Source organism: Anastrepha obliqua, chromosome 1 (genome assembly GCF_027943255.1).
Source record: "Anastrepha obliqua isolate idAnaObli1 chromosome 1, idAnaObli1_1.0, whole genome shotgun sequence".
Taxonomy (NCBI): Eukaryota; Metazoa; Arthropoda; class Insecta; order Diptera; family Tephritidae; genus Anastrepha; species Anastrepha obliqua.
Window position 1 is genome coordinate 163,972,852 of NC_072892.1, and position 22,406 is coordinate 163,995,257.

Consider the following 22,406-nt stretch of genomic DNA (forward strand, 5'->3'; position numbering starts at 1 on the left):
GCAGCCAAACAGCCCCAAATCATAATGCTGGCTCCCTGCATGCTTAGCGCAATGTGGATGGTATTCCTCGGCAATCCTCACGTCGCCTCACGAACGTCACTCCAGGTATTCCAAATATCTGTAGGAAGGGAAACAAAATTGTTTTATAAGATTTGTGTTATTTCCTTGAAATTCGACTAAGGTAAGCTCCTATGGTTCTTGATATTTTTAAATGATGTAAACTAAGCCTCCATCGAAGTTCGATTCATCAGACCAATCTTCCTGCATAAAATGTTGTTATCGGTGAGCTCATTCCAAAAAGCTTCCCCGTTTTTTTCTGAAAGCCACGGCTTCTTTCGGGCTTTGCATCCTTTTAAACCTGCTTCGAGAAGCCTTCTTCTAGCTGTTCGAGCGCACTAATGGATATTTCAATTTCTTCCGACAGGGCAGCTGCAGGGGCAGAAGAGGATTTTATACGTTCCTTGAGAAGCTCGCGTATAAATTTTCGGTCTTCCCGTACACGAGTGAGGCGTTTTCTTCCCATCAAGAAGCAGTGTAAAATTGAAAAACAAAATTCTTTTGTATCCGTTGTTTTGAAAATGGCAAAAGTAGTGTCACTCTTAGCACAATAACTGAGAGCTGCTCCAGTGCTAGTTTACTGGGCGGCAGCCTTTGGTCGGGGTAAACCCGAGTCATTCCGGTACGTAGAACCAGCTGCTATGTACCATTTTTGCAGTAGATACTATTGGCTTCTTGTAATTATTTTTTTTTTTTTTGATAAATGAAAGATTTTTATTGAGATTTGAACATTAACGGTCGAGTTCTATTGAACAGAAGAAAATAATAAATAAATACATTTAAACTCAGAAAAATTCAAAAAAAAATTGTTCATTTCAACATATGAAAAAGAAAAACTAGAAAAAAAAAAATGATAGAAATTCAACATAGTTAGTCTGAGACTTAAAATAAACCAAAATTATATTCAACTAAATAATATTAAACATATGGCACGAGTAAATGCTTCGCTTATCCTGCTCTTCTTGTTAAACAGAATAAAATTTTGTACTCCATCACTTTAATTTGAGGTGGGGGAATACCGTGGACTAGCGGGACTGTCGGTGCTCTGAGGCGACATTGGCGATTCACTGTGACTATAAATAGGACTCAAAGGCGGGGATGAATAATTATTAGGACTAAGTGGTGAAGGAGCCACCTCTGAGGGGGAGTTGGCTGAATAAATGGGACTGGCGGGTGAGTATTGTGGACTGGAGGGTGAGTAACGATTCGAATTGGGTGAATTTGGTGAATATGTTGGAGATGTTGGTGAATAGGTTGCTGATGAGCCACTTGAATAGCGTGGGCTTAGTAAAGATGCTAAATATTGTTGTGGCGAACGTGGTGGAATATAACGTGGCAAAGAGATGGTGGGTGAGTAACTGATTGTCGGGCTTAACGGCGAATATTGAGGAGAATTTGTTGAGAATGACGGGCTAACGGGTGTGTAACTGGGACTAGAGGGATTGTAGCTAAGTGTTGAGGGTGAATAACGCGGAGTTTGTGCAACAAAGTTTGGACTGGATGGTGAGTAATGCGTGTAGATGGGACTTGTAGGTGAGTAAGTTGCATTGCTTGAAGGGCTGGCGTTATTTTCAGGGAAGAAATATGGCGTGACACGATATTTTTTAGACTCTACACATTTGGAACCACTAGTAGATGCTGTTAATACGTCTTCAACTAAAGAATCGGGGGTGTCCAGTGGTGAAGATGGTGAATAGAGCGAGTCATTGTTGCTTGTTAGCGAGTTCGGTGAAAAGCTACTGCCGCCCTTATTTGAATTCATAACCATCGGCGAATAGGAGGGTGAAGTAGGTGAGTAATTGGTTTGTGGCGAGTAACTAGGCGAGGTTGGTGAGTAACGCGAAGAACCGGTAACGCTGCTATACGAAATTGCAGGACTGGCTGGCGAATAAAAGGTGGTGCTATTATTTGACAATGATTGTGGTGAATAAACTTGATAGTTTGGTGAGAATTCCGGTGAACTTGGCGAATACTTGTGTGACCGCATCAGGGTAGTTAGTAAATCATTGCCACATGGCGACTGAGCACAACCACTCGAAGAATTTGGGAAATTAGCCATGGCTTTCTCATATACCGGTGATATGGGCGAATAGTACGAAGCGCCACCATAGTACGATTTGAGCGACGATGATGATGGCGATAAATATGGTGAGCTACTGAAATCATCGGCTGTCAAGGTGGGCGAACTCATATTCGATAGAGGCGAGAAGCAGGCGGAGCGTGTAGATTGTGGCGTCAGATCATCGCTCAAACCAGGCAAAAACTCGATTATGCCACTACGTCCACTGCCTGGCAATATATTTGGCGTAAACATTGAACCGTAAAACAATGCATTATTATTATTGATTGAATCGACTTCCATAGCGGATTTGCATTTAGTAGCATCGAGTATCATATCGAAACAACCGGTACCAATGCGCGGAATTTCACCCATGATAATGTTTTCCGATACACCACGCAAAGCGTCGCGTTCACCATGTGCGGCAGCGTCCAATAAGATATCAACCGTTTCTTCGAAAGAGCAACGCATCAACGGGCCAGTTTGTTGTCGATTAATGCCATGACGAGTGATGGCCATGATATGTCCTTTGGCCGTCATAATGTCGCAGAGTAACGCCAAGTGGCGGTAGTTGACATACAAACCTGGAAGATTTCGATTTTTAATATTTTTTTGATGTTAAATATAATGTTGTGGAATAAGTTCAAAGCATTTTTATATTCTATTTTATTTTACAACGATTTGTTTGCTGTTTGGCAAAGGGTAAGTATTCATTCGGTAAAACTCTTGCTGCCCTACAAAACTATGCTAATTGCATTTTTGAGTTATTTAATTTTTTATTAGTTTTGAGGCTTAGAAATGGAGTACCCAGGAAGCAAAATTCAACATTTTCGGCACCTGCTCTTCTTCGGCTCTCATCGAGGTCAAAAAGCTGCCGAAGCCGAAGCAGCCCGTGACATTCGGTGTAATAGGCGAGGTGGTGTAAATGGCGAAGGAAGGCCTTCTGAATTCGATGAAGAACATTTCAAATCACTTTTGAAGGAGAACGGTCGCCAAACTAGTCGTGAGTTGGCGGAAAAAATTAACTGCGATCATAAAACTATTCTCAATCACCTACCATTGAATGCGATTTACCGAAAAATTGAGAGCCTGGGTGCCTCACGAGTTCAACGAGAAAAACAAAGAAAGTCGCCTTCAAATTGCTTCGCGACATCTCGCCCGCCATAGAGCAACACGCGTTCATAAGCACCACTTTTTGCACCGAATCGTCACGAGAGATGAGAAATGATGTCTATACATCAATATGAAGCAAAGAAATAAGTGAATGGCTCCAGGAGATACGGCAAAGCCGAGAGTCAGGCCGGATCTTCATCTAAAAGAAGGTCATGGCATGTACATATTTGGTGGGACTGGGAGGGCATGGTGCACTGTGAAATGCTCGAAAAGTGTGCCACGGTCAACAAGGAGCCCTACATTGCTACAAGCTACACCGCGTGAATGAGGCTATTCGACTGAAAAGACCTGATTGACATGGTCAAACCATACTCCTTCACGACAACGCCAGACCCCATGTTACACAAGTCGTCAAAGCCGCACTCCAAGAGCTCGAATGGAAGGTCCTTCAGCATCCACCGTATTTTTCGAACCTTGCACCGACCGATTACCATTTTTTCTGCTCCCTTTCAAACTATATGAAGGGCGTACCTTCGATAACAAGGAGGTCCTTAAAGATGGGTTCAACAACTTCTTTGATTCCAGACCAGGCGAGTTTTGCGAAAGGGCATCAACAACGGCGAATATATAATTTATTAACTTATTGATATAATTATTGCTTTTTTGTTTAAATAAAAGTCTTCGATAAAAACGCTATGAACTTATTCCCCAACCTATTACACCACACATGCATATGTACATTTGTGCACATTCGTAAGAAAAGTTAGGTGTATACACCTATTTAGCAAGAAGTTTAAAACTAACCGTAAAATTGTAGCACATTATTCATTTCTTTCTCAATGGACTTGCGCACGGCCTCTATGCCCAACACTGTGAACATTTCACAAATGTCATTGCTGCACGTACGTGTTTCGTCGACATTTCGTTCGCTTAACACGCGCATGAGCGCTGTACCATCGGTTTCCAGCAACCACTCGGCCACCGATTTGAATTCACCCGTTTCGGTGATGTAGATGCGCTTCTTGTTTGTCTGTTGCGGCAAATGCATGTACACTTTCGATATAGATTCGATACCCTGCAGCGTCATGTCGGACAACATATTGCTCTCGATGCAGCGCAAAAACATATTGTCATCCAAACGAGTGAGCGAGGCTTCCTCTTCGTCCAACTCGTTACCTTGGAATTTATTCTCGGGATTCGAGGTGTTCATAATGCGTATGCGCATTATCAGACGGGGTGCATTGTCGTCGTTGAAAATACACTTCAAGTCATCACCGAAAGAGGCCGCGATGCGTTCTGCAATATGTTCCATGGTGAGCTTCTTTTCAGTCATATGCTTGCGATCGAGTTCTATGCGTAAGAGCCACGGTGAAATTTCACCTGAAAAGAAAAATCAAAGTAGTAGTAAAACGAAAAAAATACAAAATTTAATAATAATAAAAATGATCAGATTGGATCAAGGCGAATCTATTAAAGGTGATAAATCAGCTGATTTGTTTTTTTTTATCGCCGTGTCCATGCGGCTGTCAGCACAGAATAAAACAAGGCGAATTCATTCTTTGTTTTCTACTTTCCCAATACTTTGCTTTGACAATCAAACGTACAAAACATTATTGTTGGTCTAGTGCCACCATCTTTAATGAATGTGCCTTGGATTGGAGGCACTTTTTCCAATAGGCTTTTTTTTGACAGATCACGCGTGGCTACTGTCAAACTAAATACATAATTTTTTTTTCGGTATTCATTGACATTTCATCATGGAAAGACTTACGCCTCAACAACATTTACAAATCGTACATTTGTATTACGAAAAACGACGCTCTCTGAAAAGTGTTCATCGTGCGCTCAGTCCAACTTATGGTCCACTTATAGCAGCCCATTTTTTGTCTTAACGGGTACATCAATAAACAAAATCGTCCTATTTGGGCTGAAGACCAACTCGAAGCCATTCAAGAACAGCCATTCCATCTATTGGAAATAACCGCTTGGTGTGGCTTATAGGCTGGACGGATCATCGGCCCATTTTTTTTCAAAGACGAGGCTGCCACCAATGTAAAAGTGAAAGCGATCGCTATCGCGCCATATTAAACGACTTTTTGACGCCGGAAAGTGAGGCCCGTGATCTCCAAAAAATTTGGTTCATTGTTTCCAGCAAGACGGCGCCACTTGCCATACAGCTCGTGAGACTATGGATTTATTGCATCGTCATTTCGGTGGGAAATTTATCCCTCATCTCGGACCAGTGGATTGGCCACCAAGATCGTGTGATACGACACCTTTGGACTTTTATTTGGCCGGGGGGTATGCAAAGTCTAATTGCTTTGTGGATAACCTAGCTTCGATTGAGGTATTGCAAGCCAACATTACTAAAGTTATTCACGAGATACCGAACGAACTAGTCAATCGAGTCATTCAATTCATTTGGTGTTTATGGATAGCCGAATTACATCGCAGTTGCGGCCAGCACTTGAAAGGGATTATCTTAAAAAAAAAAAAAAATACCAGTCTAACGGTTAGACGCGATAGAAGTGAAACCTTCCGTAAAACAAACTGAGAGAGAATGAGACGAAAGCAGCATTAGGGGCGGGATAATTATAGGTTCATTATAATATTGCTATAAAGTTCATATTTTATTTTCTTCATTTTATTATTATTCATCCTCAATGTTTTCAATTTCAACAAATGATACGAGTGGCTTATGATAGCTAAAATATGATACAAATGCTTTGGTTTCGATGTTGTCAACATATCTTTGAAATACCGCGTCAATTGTTGTTTTTGATCGTGTTGTCGATTCAGTGCGATTGTTACACATTTTTAAATTGAATGTTGTATTGAGAAAGTCAATTGAAGGAACCGCTGTGTCCAATGCAAAATTTACGTTAAAATCACCACTTAAAATCATTGGAACTTTATCGTAATCTTTTCTAAGTATCCGCGATACTTCTGGTGTATACTTTATTAAATTTTCGTGAATGAATTCCGTGATGCTATTTATTGATTTTTTTTTTCTGTCGATATTCACGACACTTTTCTGCATTATTTTTCGACATAATTGCGGTAAATATCTAAAAATGAAAATATTTACGAATATAAAAATACACACGCGGTTGCTATTATGAGCGTCCCCAGCAAAACCTGCGTGACCGAAACTCTAACACAATTACATTTTTTTGAATGTTACAAACACATATGCACGCAGGTTTTGCTGGGGCGTGACCGAAACTCTAACACAATTACACATATGCACTCGTATTTGTTTGAAAATCGACTTTTTTTTTGGTTCTCCGTCACCTTTGGAAAATGTGTAAACAGTAAGCAAACTTTATTCAAATATTTTCCCTCATTTTTGCATCAGTAAAATTAAACAAACGCCGTAGCCGAATGGGTTGGTGCGTGACTACTATTCAGAATTCACAGAGAGAACGTCAGTTCGAATCTCGGTGAAAACACCAAAATTAAGGAAAACTATTTTTCTAATAGCGCTCACCCCTCAGCAGGCAATGGCAAAACACCGAGTGTATTTCTGCCATGAAAAAAAGCTCCTCATAAACATATAATAAAATAAAATAAAATAACTGTATAAAAAAATTTTTTTTCTTGTGATTCGAACCAAGGATTTTGGATAGGAAGCTCACATTGCTAGTCGCTCGGCTACCGCGCCATGCTGTCGGCGCTGGCCTAAAAGTTATTTAGTTCGTCGCTACGTTTATATCAACATATAATATAACGCTTCGTAGCCAAGAGTGTCGCTTTTTTCGTTTCACTTTTTCTCAAATCACTCCCAACGATTCTAAAGAAGTTTTCACTTCAATAAATGTCATGACTGGTTCTACACAGAAATAATAAAGATTGCGCAATCAAATTGAATTTTCGTAGTTTTTTTTTTTAATTTAAAATCCGATATCTCTGAACTGATCACCCTTTATAAATGAAAACAATACGCACCCGGGTCAAAATCTGGTATTTCATAGTAAATATTAACGAATTCTTGATCTTCCTGCACTACGGTGTTCATCGGATCGGGATCATAATAAATGGCTGTATTAGCGGTAACCTTTCTAAGCGTTGTATGCTCCAAACGGCATAAAACATCTTTGGCCTTCTCTACATCACGCGCTGGCTTGCCTCGTAAGAAAACTGTCAACGATGGTGAACGCGGACGTTTGGATACGTTGATGATCTCCTTCAAGCGCGGCACTCCTAAAGTAACATTTTTTGCCGAAACGCCAGCGAAATGGAAAGTGTTGAGTGTCATTTGAGTGGCCGGTTCACCCAGCGATTGGGCAGAAAGTGCGCCCACCATTTCACCAGGACAAATTTGTGAGAGCTGAAAACGTGTAGCGATTTCGCCAAGTAACATCTCAAATGACTCTGGCGTTAAATGATGATCTTCGGCCACTACCTTGGAACAAAGCATGGAGCGTACCAAGCATTGAAAAAGGAAAGTGGCGTTGTCGTTGGCCTGCTGTGAAATGTGATCAGAGCCGGCTACAATAACACATTGTTTGAGCAGTTCGCGCACGCCTAAAGGAAAATTGATAATTCTTAGTAAGATAATTAGTTTTCTTTTTAAAAGCTAATAGCGGCGGCACCTTTCATCACGTCCAATGGATTGAGTGTAGTGGTGGCGCGTTTGTCAACATGAAAGACTTTCTGCACATTCCAAATCATGCGCTGTAAATTGCATGGCAACACCACTTTTGAGTCGCCGGTGGGAAAAATCTCACGCAAAGCTTCGCGATCACGACACAATTGGTCCCATTCTACCTCCAACTGTGCAATAATCTCCGTGGATTCGGTTATATCGCGCACTGTCTCTTCGCTAAAGTATTTACGTAAATTGCGTGTCTGTGTAACATCGAATTTGAATTGCTTCTCAAATGCTTTGTTGGACAGTTGTATGGTGGGGAGTGTTTGAAATTCCACCGACTCACCGCAGAGTCCGTCTTCGCCATAGCGTAATTGAATAATTTGACCTTCAGCATTGCGTACAGTGCCATCGTATTGCACCATTACCGATTCCATGGCCTTGATGAGGCGTCGTTGTATATAACCGGTTTCTGCCGTCTTAACCGCAGTGTCGATGAGTCCTTCGCGTCCACCCATTGCATGAAAGTAAAACTCGCTAGGCGTTAACCCTGCTAGGTAAGAGTTCTCGACAAAACCGCGCGCCTCCGGGCCATAATCGTCCTTTATGAAGTGCGGCATTGTACGCTTACGAAAGCCGTAAGGTATGCGTTTGCCCTCTACATTCTGTTGACCAACGCAAGCAATCACCTGGGAAATGTTGATGTTAGAACCCTTGGAACCAGCGATTACCATGGCCTGCGACATATTCACGCATAAATTATTGTTATTGTGGATTATTATTTTAATTCTATCCCTGTTTTTACCTTCAAATTATTGTACTCTGTGAGTGATTTCTTTGCTGAGCCTCCTGTCTTATCGCGCGCATCGTTCAGTATGCGATTGACTTGATTCTCGAAAGTTTGGCGCAATGTGTTGCCCGGTGTTGGCTCCAACTGCATGTGATGTGCCTTCTGTATGACCAGCATGACATCATTTTTCGCTTTGGCAATAGCATTTTGAATCTCCTTGTAAGTGGCTGGATCGGCAATGGTGTCGTCAATACCAATGCTATGACCTTCGATTAACAGCCAAGCATTGACAACCTTTTGTATATTTGCATAAAATTCGCCAGCAATTTGATGGCCGAGCTCGATGTAGGCGATGTGAAGGAGTGACCCAGCGGTGGCACCCAGAGTGCGTTTACATAGAATACCCATAATTAGTTCGCTGTATTCGACCATGACCTGGGATTAGGGAGATAAATTGAGAATTTTGTTAAGATCCTATTTTGCTTATATTCAAGTCTAAGAAATTTTTTAGAAACTTTTTTCAAATAACAGAATGTCAGGAACCTTACAGCTTACGTCTGTATTATTTTTGGAGTGGGGTCACCATTTACCACTTCTTAGAATGAGACGGCATACCAAATCATGCGGTGAAAATAATTTTTTTAAAACATATTATATATACATTCTCGGAACCCAGACCCACATATATAAATAGAAAATAAACACTCAAGGCAGGTGGTAGGTTAGGTTCGGTTGAAGCGGTTGCCCTATGGGACACACTCAGGCTCATAGCCCATTGTGATGTCGCGTGGGGAGCTTGTCCCTATCTCTCCTAAAACCAGTGTGTGCCTTTTAGAAATTTTAGAATATCTCTGATTTCTGCAGAACTCAGGTCTTCCAACTTATTAAAAAATTGTTTACCTAGAATAGTAAACCTACGTCTGGATTGCTGTATCCAGTGGACAGTGGCACTCTCAGTTGGTGGACACGAGATACTCTCAAAGAAGGCAATAAAATACCTAGGAGTAATGATCGACACGAGATTGAGCTTTAAGCAACATCTAGCAGCAGTTAATAACAAAGCAGCGGCGGTAATGGGCGCTCTCACAAATATACTACCGAATAAAGGTGGTCCACAAGGGGAAATAAGGAAATTATTATCAACAGTCGTGGACTCAATCATACTCTATGCGGCACCGGTATGGGCAGAAGCAAAGAACATTCACATGCGTGAAGTGGTGCGCACACACAGGCGGAGTGCATTACGGGTTTCATGTGCATATAGAACGGTATCAGACGATGCAATATGTGTTGTAGCCGGAAAATTGCCAGTTGATATTCATGCAAGAGAGCTTCGCCGCCTCTATAGCGAGCAAGGAGCTAAACCAACGGCAACAGAAAAAGCCATCGAACGGGAGCGATCTATGTATGAGTGGCAAAGAAGATGGGAAGAGTCACTTAAAGGGCCCTGGACGTACAAGTTAATATCACATCTCGAGCTGTGGGTAAAAAGAAAGCATGGTGAAACTGATTATTACCTTACGCAGATACTCACCGGTCATGGGTGCTTTATGGAATATCTCCACCGCTTTCAGCTGGCAGAAAGCCCACTCTGCCCAAGCTGTCCTAATGCAATCGAAAGCGCGGAACACGTGGCTTTTCATTGTGATCGTTTCGCACGAGAACGTGCAATACTTGAAAGGGTTTTGGGACACTCAGCTAGTCCTAATGACATCGTACAGGACATGTGCTCATCCAGTGCTAAATGGGTGGCGGTTCGAGCGTTTGCTGGAAATATTATGCTACGACTCCAATTCATCGAATGGGAGCGCAAGACCCAGCAACAGTAATTACAGTTGCAATTACGAAATGGAGATGAACTGTTTGCGGACAGAATGACGACAAACACAAACACTTGAGTGAATCACTCACAATAATATCAGACAGAAGACAAGACGATAGTTCGTAAATACTGCGCTATAGCAAATTTTCCGATGTTCCATTTCCTCCAGAACCACGTATGAAAACTGTGGGGGGAGTGGATACCATCGCTAACGTAAGATCTCCATACGTCCACAAGAGAAGGACCTGGACGCAGGTACCTGGTTGTGTCAATAGACATAAACGCGGCTCCACCTTGATGAAATGTTTACAGCGGTCCCAGGGTGGAAATCAGCCGAGGAGGAGGAATGTTATAGTGTTAGTGGGAGCATGCCCCACATACCACTGGTGCGACGGCGCCTTTGATGATGTTTCTGACATTTTGATTTTAACCTCCTACCCAAAAAAAAAAAAAAAAAAAAAATGGCACAGTAGGTGCGAGATTGTCTCTTCCTCCTCCTCATCTAGACAACTTCTATAGCAGTCCATCCTATGGGTGTGTCTATCTATTGGACTTAGGTGTGTCTACCTTAGACTATGCTTATTTTGGTTTAGCAGAGATTTTGTATGTTTAGCATTGAGAGTCGGCCACAGTCGTCGGGCGATTCTGCAAGTGGTTTTATTACTCCATCTTACGTTCGCTGCTCTTACGCTTTCTTCAAGGATAAGTAGCTTGCATGTTTGTAAGGATATCCCTATGTCAATGACATGTACTCATCGGTCAATTTGGTGCCGAGTCTCGCTAGTGACTACAGTAGACGGGTAGTCGAAAACTGAGTGAGATCGAAGTATAGGTAGGTATTATTTTTTTATTTTTATGTTGTGAATCTTCATAAAAATGCTAGTTTTGTAAAAAGTTGGGCTTATATTTAAGTATGAAGTAAATTGGCCATGGAGGAGTCTTGGAATTAGGGAATGATGGACATGCACTTATGACGACGCCGACGGTGGCTGATTTACGTTCGTAATTAGCCGCATCAAGCTACTGATGAACTCCACCACATGTATGATTTTTATACTCGCCATATCCGCGGGCGTAGCGAAAAAATTAGAGCCCAGATGTCCAAATCTTTGGCAGACGAGAGCAGGGCAGCTGAGAAGAAGGTGTCGAGATGATTTCATCTCGACCTCAAGACAGTTTCTGCAGAACTGACTTAAGGTAATCCCGCATGGATGCCTAACGGACAATGGCCGGTAAGGATACCTACAAAACTTGAGAGCTGGAGCTTTGTTAGCCTTATGAGTTTCTCGAGCGTCCCCGATTTACCCGTGGTCAGAAGGATCTTTCGACCTTGCACGTTTGCGCACTAGCCCAGCGCTCGCTGAGTTAACTCGAGGGACATCTTAAGGGAACCCCAATCCTCTCATTTTGCGACGAAACCGTCTCCAAGTTTCCTGTCTAGCCAGCTCATCAGCCCAGCAGTTCCCCTCTATGCCGCTGTGACCGGGTACCCAAATGATCCTGATATTGAAGTATTCGGATGCAATCGAAAAAGAAGCCAGACATTCCCCGACCAATCTCGAATGCACAAACAACGAGCCTAAGGCCCTAATTGCCGCTTGGCTATCGAAGTAAATATCTACTTCCTCAACGGTAATTACCGAAGTAAGCAACCAATCCACTGCTGCCTTAATTACGTTTATTGTGAGTGGGTCTACTTAGTCTTGCCATAGATTCTGTGATTTTTTGATTTTATAATGCATATGGCCAGAACCATTATTGCCGTTATTTTTGTTTTTGTTCGTATGCATTTTCTACTCATAAATTATACTGCTTCGTGGAAAATTTCGCTTGTTAACTATGGTAGTTGGGAGCTAAGGAAAATCGCATTGCAGTGATTGCAATACAGAAGTGTGGTAAAAGTCCAAGTGAGATTTACAAATTACTGTAAAAACTTAATATTTCGAGAATTTTCGTGACAAGAAGTGACAGACAGAAAAGCAGTGGTCCTCCTCGCGTGGTTCGAACTAGTACAGCCATAAAAACTGTTCGAGAAAGAATTCGCAAAAATCTCCTTAGAAAGCAGAAAATCGTGTCCAGGGAAATGGATGTATCGACCAGATCCATGTCAATCTGAATTAGAGATTATCTCCACACGAAAGCCTTCCATCGCTCAATTGGTCATCTTTTAACAACGCGCGTGAAGAAAATTATAGTCGACAGATGCAGCTTAACTAATAACTGCCATTTCGGATGGTCCTTGTATGAATGTGAAAGTCGAAAAATTAATTTACTTATATACATATGTGTATATAATTGGCGCGTACACCCTTTTTGGGTGTTTGGCCGAGCGCCTCCTAATATTTGTGGCGTGCGTCTTGATGTTGTTCCACAAATGGAGGGACCTACAGTTTCAAGCCGTCTCCGAACGGGAGATATTTTTTATGAGGAGCTTTTTCATGGCAGAAATATACTCTGAGGCTTGCCATTGCCTGCCGACGGGCGCCCGCTATTGGAAAAAATGTTTCTTAATTTTGGTGTTTCACCGAGATTCGAATCAAAGTTTTCTCTGAATTCCGAATGGTAGTCACGCACCTACCCATTCGGCTACGGCGGCCGCCTAATTAATTTACTTACGTATTCTATAATACACATGAATGGGATTTTATGGAAAAATATTTATTTATTTCTTGAACAAAGTCGAAAACTTTAACTGCATATCGCAAAACTTTTTATAAACCGGCTAAAATACTTCGAACAGCTACGAACGCCTAAATTCTTCACTATATATAAGTAGTACATACCAAAACTAACGTATTTTGGCGCAGTAAAGTAAAATTTGATTTAGAGGGAACAAAATTTTAGTTCCTATAATCTGTGAAAGATAAAACGGGATGCATCCTGAAGGAGATGAGAAAAGAAGTCGTCCAGCAAAGTTTCAATCAAATGCATGAAATACAAATAAAATGTTTTATACCGTCATGACGCGTCAGTCTCGTTATATAATAGTCACACCAAGCAAACGCAGTATTTATATTCTCCATACTAACAAAGCAATCATATAAATGTATACAAAGAACATAGACAAAAATACGTACTTTTGTATCACCCGGCGAAATCCAGCGATATTGACTCTCATCTTCTTCATCGGGATGAGTCGAATGTGTGCGTATCATATTCAAATTTCCAGGAATGATCAACGAAAAAAGTTGCTTGCCCGACCACAAAATAGCCGGTTTCAAAATACACGGCTTTGGCATGACACCATCCCAGCACGGCATGTGCATCAACAAATTCATCAATTGTTCGTGTGTTATGAAGATATCACGTTTCGTCATCTTGCACACTCCCGTCAAGCAATCCTGCACTATGCCCATTACCGGCTTATTAGTTTGCGGTGTGACAATTTGTCGTGGTGTCAAATGGATATTTTCAACTTCGGCGCGTGTTTCCATGCTCTGTGGCACATGTAAATTCATTTCATCACCATCGAAGTCGGCGTTATAAGGAGACGTACAAGAGAGATTCATGCGAAATGTGGACCAAGGCAGCACTTTGACACGATGACCCATCATTGACATTTTGTGTAATGTTGGCTGACGATTGAAAATCACTAAATCATTATCGTGCAAATGGCGTTCCACTTTGTAGCCAAGTTCTAGATGTAAGTCACTGGATTTGGGGTGGAATCGCAAATCGATACGTTCACCATTGTTTCGTATTATATACTTGGCTCCGGGAAATTGGGTATTGCCGCGTTTTACAAGTGTTTGCATGAGCTGCGGATAGATGAATGTTGGATTTAAACTATTTTGATAAATATATTAAACTTATAGAAATGTTTGGGTCTTGGTCTGAAAATGTCGACTCTGGTTGATCTATCACGGAAAATTCAATGACATTAAGGAAGGCTAACGAAAGACCAATACGTAAGTAGTCATGACGTTGATGGGGAAGGAGATTGATAGGCCGACGAGATCCAGGACAAAACTAACAGACATTTACGACTAACAGACATAAACGACTTTCATAGGGAGACCGTTACGACCTTCCTGAGCTCCCGACCACCGAATGCCGTAATCGGAGTCCAATCACCACCTACAGCAAATGAAGAGCTCTAGCTTCCCCGTGAGACCCGCGTAACACTGCACAATTACCTTCTGGATATTGTAGCAGGCTAAACTCCTACTTATCCAGAATTGACCCTGAGCTAGACGAAGACAACCGGTGATATACACTACACTGACAGGGCTTGTATTACTGCTACAACAACAAACTGTTTTGAGCCATTCGAAAAGGATTAGAAATAGAAATAAGCTCGATTTGTGGATGTCATATGAATTAGAAGCTAATGCAGCAAGTCTACAACTGTGTGACGTGGAGCCAAATAGATTAATTATTAAAACAAAATATCACTATTTCGAAAATGTAATTTCGTACGGATGTGTTTGATAGTACGAGGGGTGCCTTTTATTTTTCGGGACTTGGCAACCCTGGTGTTGCAATCTGGCAACTGACAGCTGTATCGCAAAGTTTGACATTTTTTGGCTTTTACGTACTCAGAACGTTTTGAAATACCAGAGCTATTTGTGTTGTTTACAGTAACTTAAAAGATTCATCTCGGTCCAAAAATGGAATTAAATCGGGAACATTTTCTGCGATTGTTTTTTACAACTTTCGACGTGGATTAGCTCAGCAACATTGCATGGATGAACTTGATTCATTTTTTGGCGATGAAGCTCCATCAATGACCAGTGTTTATCGATTTTATGGTGAATTCAATCTTGGTCGTAGTTCACACCAAGACGAATTTCGTGAAGGTCGTCCAAAATCAGTTGTTGTTCCGAAAACCATTGATGCTGTGCGCGAACTGATATTGCAAGATCGTCATGTGACCTATCGTGAGATTGAGACAATCTTAGGCATTAGTGGGACCAGCATACATTCAAAAAAATTTGTTCGCGTTGGATCCCAAACAATTTGTCAATCGCTCAAAAAAAGGCTCGTGTCGATTGGTCGAAGGAAATGCTCAAAAAATACGATCTCGGGGCTTCGAAACACGTCTATGACATCGTGACAGGTGATGAATCATGGATTTACGCGTATGAGCCCGAAAGTAAACAGCAGTCGACTGTATGGGTGTTTCAAGATGAGCCAAATCCAACAAAAATTGTTCGCGCACGAAGCGCTTCCAAGCAAATGGTCGCCTGTTTTTTCGGAAAAACTGGACATGTCGCAACCATACCACTAGAACAACGCAGAACAGTAAATTCTGAGTGGTACACAACCATTTGTTTGCCAGTTGTCTTCCAAGAAATTAGGAAAACCAATCGCCAAAGACGGATCACTCTTCACCAGGACAATGCGAGCTCTCACACATCGGCTCAAACAACTGCATTTTTGAGCACCCAAAACATCGAATTAATGGGTCATCCGCCGTATAGTCCTGACTTGGCACCGAATGACTTCTTTTTATTCCCGTACGTAAAAAACAAACTGAGAGGTCAACGTTTTTCGACACCTGAAGAAGCGGTTGCGGCATTCAGAATGCGTGTTTTGGAGGTACCTCATTCAGAGTGGCAAAAGTGCTTCGACAATTGGTTCAAACGCATGCAAAAGTGTATAGATCTTCATGGAGAATATTTTGAAAAACAATAAAGTAATTTTCGATGATTAAAATTTGTTTTTGTTCTCTAATCCCGACATATAAAAGGCACCCCTCGTAGCATTGATAGGAAGTGATAAATTATGAACAGTTAATACTTGCGGTCACTGTTCGGCAGACTATGGCAAATATCCGAGTGTATTTCTGTGGCCGTCGTAGCTGTTGTTGTAGCAGTAACTTTGCCCTGTCAGTGTAGTGTCTTCATCTAGCTCATCTAAGATCCAGGAAACCTGCTGTTTGGACAGGTTGGGCCCAGAGGGAGAGGGGTGTTAGATGAGTGAGTTTGATGGAGAATGTGAAGAGTTGGTTAGTGTCGTGTGGGGTGCCTTCACATGCCGGACATATGTTGAGTATGTCGGATAAGTAGGAGTTTAGCCTGCTACAGTATCCAAAACGTAATTGTGCCAAGGTTACGCGGGACTTTCGGGGAGGTTGGAACTCTTCGTCTGCGATGGGTGGTTGTTGGACTTCGATGACGGCATTCGGGGGTCGGGAGATTAAGAAGGTGGTAAGAGTCTCCCGCCGTAGCCGAATGGGTTGGTGCGTGATCACCATTCGGAATTCACTGAGAGGTCGTTGGTTCGAATCTCGGTGAAAGCAAAATTAATAAAAACATTTTTCTAATAGCGGTCGCCCCTCGGCAGGCAATGGCAAACCTCCGAGTGTATTTCTGCCATGAAAAAGCTCCTCATAAAAATATCTGCCGTTCGGAGTCGGCTTGAAACTGTAGGTCCCTCCATTTGTGGAACAACATCAAGACGCACACCACAAATAGGAGGAGGAGCTCGGCCAAACACCTAACAGAAGTGTACGCGCCAATTATTTATTTTTTTTTTTTTAAGAGTCTCCCGATGAATGTCGTTAATTGTCTGTCTGTACACTGTCCGATCCAGTAATTGTCGGTATGTTTTGTCCCGGATCTCGTCCGCGTAGTTAAGGAAGTGCCTCCTGGCATGCCTGGGAGGTGACTCAGGCTCCAGCTGGAACTGCTTGCTGAGCAGTTTATTATGCTCCTTCACAGGTAGAATATGGGCCTCGTCATGTAAGTGTTGTATTGGGAACATCAGTAGGTATCCTGTCGCAGTCCTAATAGCAGTGTTTTGACAAGTCTGTAGCTTCGTTCACTGCGTAACACTGCCTTAAATGTCGATAGCAACATTTCTTTGTCTTTGCTCCAAGTGCTGCTGGCAAGCGATTTGAGGATTTTGTTGCTATTCTGGACTTTAATGGCAGTTGAGGTTGTGTGCGAAGAAAAGGAGTGCAACTGTCGAAGGTAACTCCCAAGATTTTGGGGTTGTTAACAGTTTGTATTGGTGTGCCATCGACTTTTATTTTAAGTTGCAGATTGACTTCCTTTGTCCAGGTGGTGAAGAGGGTCGCCGTGGACTTCGTGTGTTGTCGCAGTGTTGTAGGTTCCTCGTAGTGAAGAAGCGAGAAAAGCAGGCGAGGTAGTCATTTACCTTGGCGCACAGGCCATCAATGTCATTGCTCGACGTCAGCGTAGGAGACCAGGGAGACTCCCTCTGGTGGCTGGGGGAGTTTCGAAATATAGAAGTTAAAAAGCAAGGGTGAAAGGACACCATCCTGCGAACTTATTTTCCTCTATTTTGAGATTTGCTCTCGAAATTACACCGACGAATGACAACCACTCAGGTAGTTTGCGGGACACCTCTTCAGCCCTGGCGTGAGTGTCGACTGTAAAATATCATCGAGTAGCGTAGCACGGCTGACTGTGTCGAAAGCCCTTTTTAGGTCCAACGCTAATAGACAGTTCTCTCGCAGGGGCGGTTTTGGTTAAGCCCGCGGTTATCTGAGTGTTAATGACGGTGAGTGCTGTGGTGGTACTGTGCACTCTTCGGAAGAAATGATGGTGTGAGGCTGGAGTTAGATTTTTCGTGTAGAGTGGGAGTAGAAAGGCTTTAAGAGTCTTCACTACTGGTGAAAGGAGAGTTATCGGACGATGAGAATCCCCTTGGTTGGCAGGTTTCCCAAGTTTCAGTAGTGGGACCACTCTCCCTGATTTCCACTTGTCAGGAATAATGAGAGTGGCCATAGACATATTAAAGCCCTTGTGAGCAACTCAACTCTCAATTGGCCGTCGTAGCCGAATGGGCTGGTGCGTGACTACCATGCAGAAGTGTGTAGGTTCGAATCTCCGTGCATGAAACATCAAAATGATAAGACGCGGCAAGGGCTAATCTCCAAGCTCCTTATAAATATATCTGTCGGCTTAAAACTGAAGGTCCTTCCATTTGTGGAACAACACCAAGACGCATGTCACAAATAGGAGGGGGGGGGGGGGGGGGGGGGGGGGTCTTGGGAAAACTACCAAAAAGGGTGTGAGCGCCAAATATATTTACAGGGTGCATACGGTACTTGAGTACATGCATATGTATATGTGGCTACAACTACCCGAAACAATTATTTTTTTACTTAATTGCGTCCGTTCATAAGGTTCGCCGTGAATTGGTAGCAATAGACAGCGATGCAGAATCTGGTGCAAAACGTGCAAAACACAAGGAGCATTCTGACACTGTGAGATCTGTAGGATTTATTCAATAAGTGGAAGTTATCATTGACGAGGACCCTTTAAAATTAATGATGGCATTTGCGAGGAAGCTTGCACCAATGCTTCTGAGGATCTTGTCCGTCGAGTTGCCCATGAAGATCTCCGGCACAAATCCTACGTTATATACAGAAGACTGTTTGGGTCGGAGCAAACACAAGCGAACTGCGAGTTATCCAAAATGAAAATTAAACAGTTAAAACAAATTAAACACTCTGAACCACCTGAGATGTTATGGAGTTTTTCTGGCGAAAGAAATTTTAAACAAGACCCGCAACAAAGCCCAACCGCAGAAATTACAGCTTGCTATGTGCACACGAAGTTTCCAGCCACTGCTGTGGTTTTAGGTGTTGTGAGCAACAAAGGACATGTCGTGACAACCACACTTCTTTACTCAAGGATTTCAATTGAATTCTGATGCATATATCGAGGTTCCAGGTACACTATCGGGGTCCTGGATTGATAATGTATGCGGTGACAGCCAATATATATCTCAGCAAGAATCTGCTCCTTCACACAAAGCGACGGCAATATAAGTTCGGATGGTGCAAAACACCGAACTTAAAACCGCTTAATTTCCCAGACTTTAATACCCTGGATTACTAAGCATGGGGCCAATACGCATTCTCATAACACCATTTCTTCTCTAAAGGCTACAACTAATACCGTTATGCTCAATATGAATAAGCAGCATTTGATTCGGTCGAGCAATCGATTGGTGGAAATTACTGCAGCTGATGGAAATTTTATTGAATGATCTTTCAGATATTTAATAAGTCAATGTTGTGTAAAAAATTAGTGAAGTTTCATTCAATTTTGAAAGCTAATTAAGTTTATTCTCACATATTTACGGGAGCGGAGCAAAATTAATCACCCTATTTGAAGAAATACAATTTTTGCAAATGGCGTTGCACGTCAATCGTATTTAACAATTGTGAAATAGACAGCTGCCGTATACAGACAAGCAATGAAGCGCGTAAAGGTCAAAATAAAGATTTTCAACGCTCAAAATCATTTTTTTATTGACGTGATAACGTCTTATAATTCGATTTAACAGGCTGCACGCACGAAAAAATGTGTCGTTACCGTGCTCATTAGTGTTACCTTGCTCATTAGTGTTACCTTGCTCATTTGTCGTTACCTTGCTCATTTGTCGTTACCTTGCTCATTGCCGTTACCTTGCTCATATGGCGTTACCTTGCTCATTGCCGTTACCTTGAATGAACTGCAAGCGAAAGCGCGGAACGAACAACAGAGCAAACAAAGCAAACGAACTGCAACGTTCGACATCTTGCTCTCTCCTACTTAAGTGAGCGTATATGTGTATGTATATGCGCATATGTACATTTGTATATAAATTCACGTATTTGCATTTGCATATGCCTTCTTATTGATTATTATTAATTTGATTTACTTGAAGAATTTAAAATAAAACCAAGTTTGTTAATAATACCTGCTCTTTTAATGTTATTATTAATAATTTTTGACGTGATAACGTCTTATAATTCTATGTAGCCGGCTGCACGCACCAAAAAATGCGTCGTTATCTTGCTCATGCGTCGTTACCTTGCTTGAACAGCATGTTATGTTATGTTATAAGTTATGTTATGTTATGTTATGTTATGTTATGTTATGTTGTGTTATGTTATGTTATGTTATGTTATGTTATGTTATGTTATGTTATGTTATGTTATGTTATGTTATGTTATGTTATGTTATGTTATGTTATGTTATGTTATGTTATGTTATGTTATGTTATGTTATGTTATGTTATGTTATGTTATGTTATGTTATGTTATGTTATGTTATGTTATGTTATGTTATGTTATGTTATGTTATGTGATGTTATGTTATGTTATGTTATGTTATGTTATGTTATGTTATGTTATGTTATGTTATGTTATGTTATGTTATGTTATGTTAAAGTATATTATGTTATGTTAATGTTAACTCATTCTCTATATCCATACAAAATATCTAACAAACAAATAAAATTACATTTTTTTTTTGAAAAATGCAACCATTCAATTAGTATTTTCTTATGACGTTATCACGTTAAACTATCGCCAGTAAACCGACTTTACAGACAACCTCTTTTTTTATTTAGTAAAAAAGTTGTTCAAAAACCAAATTGGATGACTAATCATTTAATTATTGCTCAAACAATTGATTCTAACCTCTATCGACAGCAAACAGTTGCCTGGAAGAGATTAATTGCAGAGTGAGCTTGGTTAGGAAGTTCTAATGCATCTAGCACATAGTCCTGACCAAGAATGCGTTTCGGTCTCTGCAAAACTGCCTCAATGGAATAAAATTGAATTCAATACAGCCTTGCACAAATGATTTCTGAACAAATTTTTTGCTAAGAAATCTTGAAGAAAATACTCTTGCTTAAACTTTATTTATATTTACCTCAATATTAAAAGGTGTCACCACTTCAGGGTACGTCAGATTCTGTGCAATAGAGCGTGGCACACCCACTTGATCGATATTTAAATTTGGATCTGGCGTTATAACAGTACGAGCCGAGAAATCAACACGTTTGCCCATCAAATTGCCACGTATACGTCCTTCTTTACCTTTCAATCGGGATTTTATGCTTTTCAGTGGGCGCCCAGATTTTTGGAGAGCACGCGGTAATCCAGGCATTTCATTGTCAATCAGAGTAACCACGTGAAACTGCAATAGAGAGGAACATTCTCGAATCAAGTGATCGGCGGCGCCTGTTTCAATGCATTTCTTCAGCTCATTATTTGCCTTGATTACATCCGCTAATTTGTGTGTTACGTCATCGTGAGAGCGAGAGCTACCATATATTAGCACTGATGGACGCACGGAGAGCGGGGGAACTGGCAACACCGAAATGAGCAACCAATCGGGGCGACAGTGTTGTGGATCCATACCTAAATAGGCGCAATCTTCATCGGAAATATTGCGAAAAATTTCCAATACACGATCTGCTGTTAAAATAATTTGACGCTCTTTTCGATGTTCGGTTATACGCTGCCAAGTGGCATGCAGCTCCAGCTTGTGACGCGTAATGCGCGGCTGGTGGTGACCGCAACCACCATGATCCGAAATATTACGTTGGCTGGTGCAATTGATAGCAATATCCATATTTTCCCCACCCTCGCATATTGTCTTGGACTTGCATAGTTCGCGCATAAGACTGAGCCGCATGCGTGGTCGGGCTCTAGTACGTTGTAGTACTTCCTTCACCTGTATGAAAATTAAATTAAATGTTTCCATATGTGTTTATATTTTTAAATGATTAGTATTTGCAAGCTTTCATGCGCTCTGTTTCCGCACCTTTGGATTGGATGGTGATACCAATAACTTGGAGCAGGAAAAGCATACACACTGTAATATTTTAATAGTTTTCAATAGGAAGCCAATGTGAAAAACTGGTAAACTCAATTCAATATGGCCGAAATGGCCGGGACAGTCGACAATATTGCCGGCACATGTAAGGCAACGCGAATTTCGATCGACAACGCCTTGGCGCGGATCCATCAAACCACCTAATGCTGGTCGACCATCTTTTACAATAACCGCGCGTGTAATGCCGCCCTCCGTAACGGACATACGCTTGATTTCATCCGGTGAAAGCACACCAAATTGTATGGCTCGCAATTTCCGTGAGACGCAGCCGTTATTCATACCTAATTTGGATGGCTGAATACTCACGTAGAAGTTAAATAAAAACTGATTTACTTATGTATTTTATATTAGAAAAATTCAAAGAAAGTGAACTACATATTTCT

The 22,406-nt window shown here is 41.5% G+C and overlaps 1 protein-coding gene across 2 annotated transcripts; it reads right to left on the bottom strand.

Annotated features, from left to right (window-relative positions):
• Window positions 1-879: 879 nt before the first annotated feature.
• On the bottom strand, window positions 880-22,386 carry LOC129239715 (DNA-directed RNA polymerase II subunit RPB1-like). Of its 2 annotated transcripts, XM_054875484.1 has the most exons (8): window positions 21,952-22,386; window positions 21,055-21,861; window positions 13,510-14,190; window positions 8,626-9,045; window positions 7,825-8,557; window positions 7,178-7,756; window positions 4,034-4,609; window positions 880-2,700 (listed from the first exon to the last, which is right to left on the bottom strand). In XM_054875484.1, exons 1-8 carry the CDS (start codon window positions 22,300-22,302, stop codon window positions 1,055-1,057), a joined length of 5,793 nt encoding a protein of 1,930 aa, XP_054731459.1. In that variant the 5' UTR covers window positions 22,303-22,386; the 3' UTR covers window positions 880-1,054. The 2 variants fall into 2 exon arrangements, with proteins under 2 accessions (XP_054731459.1, XP_054731469.1); XM_054875494.1 differs by lacking the exon at window positions 13,510-14,190 and having other exon boundaries at window positions 881-2,700.
• Between the last annotated feature and the right edge of the window lie 20 nt (window positions 22,387-22,406).

Coding starts and splice junctions, on each gene's coding strand:
- LOC129239715 (XM_054875484.1), bottom strand. CDS start 22,302: ATGAATAACGGCTGCGTCTCACGGAAATTGCGAGCCATACAATTTGGT. Junction 21,862..21,951: donor TATCACCATCCAATCCAAAG/GTGCGGAAACAG, acceptor ATTTTCATACAG/GTGAAGGAAGTACTACAACG. Junction 2,701..4,033: donor TAATGTGCTACAATTTTACG/GTTAGTTTTAAA, acceptor GAAATCTTCCAG/GTTTGTATGTCAACTACCGC.